The sequence below is a fragment of the Spea bombifrons genome, chromosome 9, assembly GCF_027358695.1.
Source record: "Spea bombifrons isolate aSpeBom1 chromosome 9, aSpeBom1.2.pri, whole genome shotgun sequence".
Taxonomy (NCBI): Eukaryota; Metazoa; Chordata; class Amphibia; order Anura; family Pelobatidae; genus Spea; species Spea bombifrons.
The window spans coordinates 30,178,119-30,187,201 of NC_071095.1; the positions used below are offsets into that span (position 1 = coordinate 30,178,119).

The window sequence follows — 9,083 nt, forward strand, 5'->3', positions numbered from 1 at the left end:
GGCTAGGACAGTGTGGGATCAGACTGCTATTTAAATGGATCTGGAAAAAAAAGATCTGTGTAGTGTTAGGAAGGATCTGGCCATGTAGCCACCCCCATTCCCAGCCTCCCAAGCCCTGCCCGTGGAGGCCCAGCACTCCTGATTGCTTGCCCAGCCTCCCGAGTCTCTGCCTCCCTACACGTGTCTGTGTCGTAGGACTGGCTCTGGCTCCCTCTACTTCCGGGTTCCATCATTTTCATTCTCCCGCCGATCAGCTCCACAAACTGAGTCTCTTCTATAAGCCAGAAGCAGCCAACCTGCCAGCAGTCACTCATCTGCCACAGACAGGCTGCAAAATCCCCACCTCAGCTCATCACTTCCCTGCACAAGGAAGCACTTTTTTTTTTTAATTATTAATTTTATTATTGCATTTTTTTAACTAAATTCATTTTTTTTGTATTTATTTAATTTTTTTTTTCTCCTGGAGTTTTGAATTTTTTTTTTTTTTTACATTTTTTTTTTGCATCCTTTGGATTTTTTTTTCACGTGTCATTGGAAAAAAAAATAAAACAGACACAGATCTGTAGGGAGCTGTCAAGAGGAGTTATAGAAACATAGGAGCAGCAGGGGAGAAGCCTTAAAAAAAGAGAGAGAAGGGGTTGGAAGATTTGCTGCTCAGTTGTATCTTCATCATCACTATCACCATCATCTTCCTCCTCCTCTCCTGCCACCATCCTTCATTCAGCACCTTGACATGCACTGCCTCTGATTGACATCTGAAGTGGCCGAAAGCCATGACAGTCCCCAGTTTGGGTACATGTGGCTCTCTCTAGGGCCAACCCTAAACCTAACTTGGAAGATTTGACAATAAATTACAATTACCTTTTTTTTTTTTGCTGATTTCACGTGAGAACCAAGAAGACCTTTAAACACAGGCAAAAGTAACACATTTTCACCAAAAAAAAAGGATAATATTCTGGGGTGGATCTCCGGCTTGAGAATTTAGAATGTTTGTATGATTTGTATGGTGTCATCTCGGTGCCGGCTGAAGAAGCTTTTCTGGATTGTATAAGGGGCAACAGAGATTGTGTTTATTGCCCCCCATTACCCTTTTGCCACCATCCCAGGACACGGAGAGAGCCTGCCTCGCTGGGAAGAGGGGCTGAGGACACACTATAGGGCACTCGGACAGGAGCTTTATTGATGGCGCAAAGGGTAGGTTTAAATGCCCCCACAACAAAAACTTGATGGGGGGGGGGTATTTTCATACCTGGGCGGGGGGGGGGGTGGATTTAGAGATCAACGTATATGCGTTTTAATAAAGAGTAGATATGTATGATCAGTGTGTTGAGTCTCATCTGGACGTCTCTCTCGCACTCTCTCACCCCTCTCTCTCTCTCTCTCTCTCACCACTGTCTCTCTCTCAGTAGTCAGTCCTATCTCTGGCTACAGCCCGGGTGCCTGATGTCAGTCTCTTTCTCCGGCTACCCCTTTCCAGCTTCTCCCCCTGCAAATCCCCTTCTTAGATTTTGTATTCTCTCCGTGGACCTCACACTCTCGTGCTCTTTATTCTTTTTTATTCGGGGGATTTGTGGTTTTTTTGGATGAGCAGTAAAGACCCCGCACTCGCTTCAATGTTCCTGGTAAAGTCTTCTACCTCCTTGGAACTTCTAGCTTTTATTTATTAAATTTTCTCACTTTCTGATTTTTTTTTTTATTTGTTCATTTTATTGGATTTTTTTTTAACATTTTAAAAAAAATATATATATTTTCCAGGGGATTTCTGTTTTTATTTTTTTTAATTTATTATTATTTTTTTTTTTAATCCTCAGGCCTCCGCCACCCTCCTGCTTTCTAAATTATACCCAACCGCATTCTGTCTGGATCTATTTTTTTTTTCGTTTGCATCTTTTTACCTCTCTCATTTTTCCCTAAATTCTGCTTTTTTTCTTTTCCTGGCAGTACGATGAGTTACCACACTATGGCATGGACGGAGTGGGGGTGCCAACATCAATGTATGGCGACCCCCATGCCCCGCGACCCATCCCACCGGTACACCACTTAAACCACGGACCCCCCCTCCATGCCAGCCAGCACTATGGGACTCATGCCCCCCACCCCAATGTTATGCCCACCAGCATGGGATCTGCTGTAAACGATGCCCTAAAGCGAGACAAAGATGCGATTTATGGGTAGGTACTTGAACATGCTCTGTATATAGCCAGGCAATTATTCCAGCATGCATGAGGAAAGAGTAAATAGTAATAAAAATAATTATTAAAATAATAACCCCTGCTAGCCCAGGCGATTGGTGAAAAGTGTACAATATTCGGTAATTTTTACAAATAATGAAATAAGAAAAAGTGAGGAAATCAATACATTGTATATTAAAACAACATTTCTGCTAAAATACAAAAAAATATTTTAAAAAAGAATCCAAAATTTTAAACTTTGAAATTCTGTATTGAAGAAAAGATTTGTTGACTACCCCCTCGCCATATACCTTTTTCTAGCTCCAGGAGCCGGGCAAAGTAACAGTAACTTAATTAAAAGGCAAGAATACGGTTCTAACAGAGCAATTAAGGATTAAAGAGTGGGATTAATAATCAGTTTGTTGCCATGCAGATAGGAAAGAAAACCTGAAAATCCTTCATTTCCCAGACACAGAAAATATACTGCAGGCACGAAATCTTCTGTGTGCCCAGATATTTAAGCGAATAATTGTATAATTGTGTAGATTATATTTTAGGCGTAGAAATAGAATTGTTAGAATTTTTACAGAATTTAATGAGCCTGAAAAAATTAATTTTGGATTATTTGATTTATATTCTTTCTTAAATTTTATTGTAAGATTCACGGGAGGCTGGATGTGCTTTTTTCCATTTAATTAATATATATATTAGTCTATATTGTAGATCTATTTAAGCTCTATATATCTCTATAACATTATATATATATATATATATATATATATATATATATATATATATATATATATATATATATATATATATATATATATACTGTGGATTTCTTTTGCTACTTAATATTTAGAGGATCTGCGTGGAATTACGTGGGTTTTGGGGGGGATTTTAGCTGTCATTGTGGAATCCATTTATTGATTGTTTTTTCCCCCCTCTTTTGTGGCACTGTTTTGGGGGGATTTCTTTTCTAGACACCCCCTGTTTCCTCTGCTAGCCCTGGTTTTTGAGAAATGTGAATTGGCGACGTGTACCCCACGGGAGCCGGGGGTCGCGGGTGGGGATGTGTGTTCTTCGGACTCCTTTAATGAAGACATCGCAGTATTTGCTAAACAGGTCAATCAACTGAAGACTTTTTCCTCCTTTAAAGCCCAGCATGTGTGCCCTCCATAGCCAGGCCCGGATACACTGTAGAATATGACCGCAATGTTTGTAAATAGAACGTGTTCAGCGATACATTGTATCTAATATACAGATCCATTGGCAATGCTGTGTAACAATCGTGTAACTAACATTAACCAGCATTAAAACACTTAACTCGATCTATGATGCTAGCCCTACATCAGACACGAGCAGGTTAACATTATTATTCATCACAATTTAATGATCGAAAATGATTATATTTTTATGTACTATTGTATAAGAAAAATACCTAAATTAATCGGTTTAATAGTTTAATTAGCGATATTTATTTTTCTGTAGTTTTGCGTAAAACATTTATACCTATGACTTCATAGGGCATCGAATCATACACAAATACTAACAATTATTTTGGGCTAAGAAAACCCGGCTTTGTGTATTCCTCGCCAAAAAAGCAAATTTATATGGTTTAATAGCCCCCCCCCCAAAAAAAAAAGAATAAAGATTGAGGGAATTGTGCCCTAAATTCGTTGATTCTGACTTGTTTTTATTTCGTTATTATGTCTCAGGTCCGGGCAGAGAAACCACTTTTCTCCTCAAATCCTGAACTTGATAACTTGGTAAGATTTATATTATTGTTATTTTATTATTATTATTATTATTATTATTGTTGTTGTTGTTGTTGTTGAAGCAATAGTATACTTTTACTTCTTTATTTCTGTGAAAATATCCAGAGTGGAATGAAAGCACGCAGGGTCAGTTAATTTGCCTTATTTTCAGTTGAAATGTCATGTAGAAGTGGCAGTCCTGAGTCACCTGTGGAGTTAGGTGTCCCTCGGATTATTAATGTCACTGAGCTGGCAGCCAGGGCATTCATCAGAAATCTCAGGATTAGTCTTGATCAGACCGATTGAGCCGTGACCGAGGAATAAACTCAAATACCGGCTAATTAGGGTTCCTCCTGACAGGATCGAGACATGGGGCAAAACCCTGCCCTGTCCCAGCAAAAAGCCACTAATACCCCCACACACAACAGGACTGGTTCCTATAACTCTCTTCCATTATAGATTATTATAGCCCTAGCCTAACACAGGGCCGGTCCTTTACCCCACTCTGCCCAAGCCCAGACCGGTTCTTGCCCCCACGGTATAACCCAAGTTCTCTCTCTTGCAGATGATCCAGGCCATTCAGGTTCTGAGGTTTCACCTCCTGGAATTAGAAAAGGTAAATACATTTTGTTTAAGTACGGCTTTATTTTTATTTAGGAAAGTATGCCATAATACTAAAAAATACCGTGTCTATTCTATACTTGGTATGAACGTATTTATAGTAATATATTTAATGTATATATATATATATATATATATATATATATATATATATATATATATATATGTGTGTGTGTGTGTACATATCGTTTAAGTTAAATTTTAATTTACATTTGGAAAATAATCTTTGTGTGTACATATTTATATATATTGTAGGTATAGCCAATTAAACAAAATGTAGTGAATGCATTTTTTTCTATACATTTCATTTATGTTTTCATGTCTTTTTTACATTTCATATTAAATGTATATTATATACTACTACTATTATTAAATAGTATATCTATAAAATAATATATATTATACATATATATATTATATACTATGTATATAATATATGTATGTCCCCCTGCAGTCTGTGATCTCTGATATTGTACATTTATCAGTAAATTAGTGTTTTATTAACCGAGGGAGTCTCTGGGTAAAATATTATACGAATTCTGCTGAACAAATTCGCAGTCGTAGAACCGGTTCGTAGCATTTCTGCCCGGTGTCTCCATTGCCCCGGGGATCCCACAGATCGCTCTGGGCTGTTACCGGCTGCTGGAGTAAATGGATCTCGCTTCGGATTTGGTGGTGTCCATATTTCCCGGGGAATCGATCTTACTTCGCTTTGTGGAGTCCAGATATTTGAAAGAATGGATCTCACTTCGATTTGTGGCGATCACACTCCTGCGGAGAGAATGCACTTGATTGTGGAGCCCACATACCCCTGGGAATGGATCTCACTCCGGTTTGTGGAGCCCACATACCCCTGGGAATGGATCTCACTCCGGTTTGTGGAGCCCACATACCCCTGGGAATGGATCTCACTCCGGTTTGTGGAGCCCACATACCCCTGGGAATGGATCTCACTCCGGTTTGTGGAGCCCACATACCCCTGGGAATGGATCTCACTCCGGTTTGTGGAGCCCACATACCCCTGGGAATGGATCTCACTCCGGTTTGTGGAGCCCACATACCCCTGGGAATGGATCTCACTCCGGTTTGTGGAGCCCACATACCCCTGGGAATGGATCTCACTCCGGTTTGTGGAGCCCACATACCCCTGGCAATGGATCTCACTTCGGTTTGTGGTGCCCACATACCCCCGGGAATGGATCTCACGTCATATTTTGTTACCCACATGTCCAGGAGGGATTTAGCATTAAATTATCGGTAAATTGAGAATTAGAGCGCTGTGGCAGGACTTTTTGTTGTCTTTCTGCTCAGTACTTTCTCTCTTTAATTCTTGATTCTCCTTATTTGCAGTTGCTTTCTTTTTCTCCCCATTTCCTTAATTTCCTATTTAATCCTCTTCTCCCCTCTCCCATCCTGTTCCCCCCTCTCTCTCTACCTCTCTTCCCTGTCTCTTTCTCCCCAGTCCCTTCTCCCCTCTTTCCTCTCTCTCCTCTCTTCGCTCTGTCTTCTCTGCCGTTCTCCTTCCTTCCCTCTCTCCCATGGTCCTCTCCTCCCTCTCTCTCTCCCCTGTCCCTCTCCTCTCTTCCCTCTCTCTCCCCTGCTTCTCCCCTCTTCCTCTCTTCCCTCTCTCCCCTCTCATCCCCTGTCTTTTTCTACTTGTTGCTGTTCAGGTCTCAGGAGAATAATATCTGCTGCTACAATTTCTTTATTGTTTCCTTGCCTGCAACTATTACAGTCCTTAATTATAGTTACTCTTGGAGGATACCAGCTTTTTTTTTTTTTTTTTTTTTTTTTTTACTCTTCACACCAACACAAAATACTTCCATCTCACCCCAGCCTCTCCCCCCAGGTCCACGAATTGTGTGATAATTTTTGCCATCGATACATCAGCTGTTTGAAAGGAAAAATGCCAATAGATTTAGTGATCGATGAAAGGGACGGCAGCTCAAAGTCTGATCACGAAGAACTATCCGGATCCTCCACGAACCTCGCAGATCATGTGAGTCACATGTCACATACCTCATCATGTATGTAATGACTTATACCATGTCTGATCTTGCACACTGTATGTGAATTAGAACTAGTTCTGGAATCCCTCTGCTTTGTTACACAGTAACTCTTTCCCTGCCAGATGGGCTGCTGCAGGACTTGTTCTAAGTGGTATTGCTGGCCTGCACCATGCCCTCTGTGCCCTACTGATCTGTGATTCCCCAACTAGATGTGCAGCCAATGCCTTGCAGGCCACTTAGTTTTATGTATGTTGGTATGTGTCACACGTGTGCACAGGGATAAAGTGTATATGGATATATTTATTTATATACAGATGTATATATACAGCTATGTTGTGTTAGTAACACTTTGAGCCCATTGATGACCTACAGTGGCTGTAGGTTGCATGCAGGCAGCTTTTGTTTTTGGGGGGCTGGGAGTGCCGAGCGGACCCTGTACCTGCCACCTTTTTTGTTATGGTCTTTGATTTTATGGGCCACAAGGTACACAGAGCCAGGCGCCTGGAGCCTCTTCTAGTAAAGGATCGTAACCTTTAATGAACCAATAATTGACTTTCTATTAAGGAGAGCTGGAGAGAATTATTAGCAGCAGTATTACAGGTTAAGCATTGATTTCTAACACTAATAATTGGGCACAATGGAATCAGGCAGGTTTTAGAGAGAGTTTCCAAGTCAGGTTTGTTTCAGCGAATAAATATTTGGTTAGATTTCTATTCACTATTTTGTGGTTGTTGGTTTGTTGTGTAATTTTTGTGCTGGTTTAAGTATTGTTGATGTAGAACCGAGCCAATGCCCCAACTGTATTTACTGGCCATGTCAAGTTCTGTTATAATCCTGCGCACAGTATACTTGGTAGGGGTCAGAGCAATTAAATGGCTTGTGGGGCCTCCTATAGAACGCCATGTAAATGAATTCTAACCCCTTCAGTGCCAGCTGGTCAGGTCATTTTCACCCCACAAACAAAGGGAAGACAGGAATGTAGCGGTCTCCAGAAGTCACAGAGAGGGTCATGGATTGCAGTCTAATTAACTAGACCGAAATCTTGAAATAAACCCTGGCTATATATCAAGAGTGTGTGTCGACGTATGAATACAATTTATTATATATAATGAAATGTGTTGCATGTCATAAGTGATAAAAGGGTTAATGCCACAGACTAAATTAAATAAATGCCTTTTTAGCCATAAAATATTTAGCCATAATATATATGTATATATATATATATATATATATATATATATAATGTCCACACATGTGCACATGTACATCCCCCACTGTCTGCAGGGTCTGGCTTCTTCTCTAGAGCTGGTGTCCTTCTTGGTGGATTACACCCAGCCTGTTTAGGGGTCTGACAGATGGCAGAATCTAAAGCCAATTTACTTTGCTCCCAAGTAATAAGTAATCTTTTTATAGTCCAAGGGAATTGCAGATTTGGGTGACCAGCCATTTATCTGTGCATGCTAATTACCACCAGGCCAGCCTCTCATATCTAAGAGAATCTTGTTTTTGTTTTTTTTAAGACCAAAGTTGCCTGCCATGTTGACCTATAGTTATCTCTCGCTTATGTAATATCCAGATGATGTCATAATCAAAATGGTTTTCACTTTAACTCAAGCAATACTCATCCTATCTTAAATTTATTTAGTTGTACATATTATATATATATATATACTGTATATATATATATATATATATATATATATATATATATATATATATACTGTATATATATATATATATATATATATATATATATATATATATATATATATATTGCAATATAAAATAATACCCTTTAATTGGACTTCTTATATACCATATACAAGACCCCGACTATTGCATTGATAGTCTGTGACATACGTATTTTAGTTAGTAATGAGGTAAGGTGGATGTGTTTAGTAGACATATGCCGTTTTATAGGTCTATAGTTAGATTATGGGTGTCCGGATCTATATTTAGATATTTATGAGTGTCTCCAAAGCCACAATGTATTTGTGGTAAAGGGGTTATTTTTTACGGTAGCGCTCTCGCAATATTAACGCTGGTTTAACTAATGGATTGCCAGAGTTACAGATTCCCTTGCAGAGATCGGTTTCTCAATTCAATGCTATAATGAGAAAGCACTTGCGTTCAGACGGCTCTGTGGTGGGGTCATACTGAAGGTCCAAGCACTTGGATGGACACGGTCAAAATGTGGCATCCTGCGAGATTATCAACAGTCTGTGAAGGTCAAGACCATAATCACTGGCATTGCGTAACCTTTAATTTCCAAATTTTATTTTCCGGAAGAAGTAAAAAAGCTTCTCTGGAACAAACGTGGATGTGATTATGGCCTAAAAATCTGAACTATTGACCTCGAGGAAAGACAGGGACCTTCACATCGCTTGTGGTTTATCCACGCTCCAGCACACCAATCAATAACGTATTGTTTACCGTTTTTTTTGTTTGTGTCCAAGGCACACATTAAAAGGCACCCAGAAAGAATCCTACATCCCTAGTGTTAGGCAGAGCTATCTCGGAAAATG

General features: G+C 39.7%; 1 protein-coding gene across 6 annotated transcripts in view; it reads left to right on the forward strand.

The window, feature by feature from the left end:
* Window positions 1-222: 222 nt before the first annotated feature.
* MEIS2 (Meis homeobox 2) overlaps window positions 223-9,083 on the forward strand; it is an 82,832-nt gene continuing 73,971 nt past the window's right edge. For 2 of the 6 annotated variants that reach the window (XM_053475639.1, XM_053475641.1), the window contains exons 1-6: window positions 223-1,194; window positions 1,942-2,171; window positions 3,155-3,296; window positions 3,890-3,940; window positions 4,494-4,544; window positions 6,399-6,548. In XM_053475639.1, the coding sequence (XP_053331614.1) occupies window positions 1,183-1,194; window positions 1,942-2,171; window positions 3,155-3,296; window positions 3,890-3,940; window positions 4,494-4,544; window positions 6,399-6,548 (636 nt within the window). In that variant the 5' untranslated portion in view covers window positions 223-1,182. Of the gene's footprint in view, window positions 1,195-1,418; window positions 1,623-1,941; window positions 2,172-3,154; window positions 3,297-3,889; window positions 3,941-4,493; window positions 4,545-6,398; window positions 6,549-9,083 lie in introns of those variants that run through there. The other 4 variants (XM_053475640.1, XM_053475642.1, XM_053475637.1 and 1 more) reach the window with 4 other exon arrangements.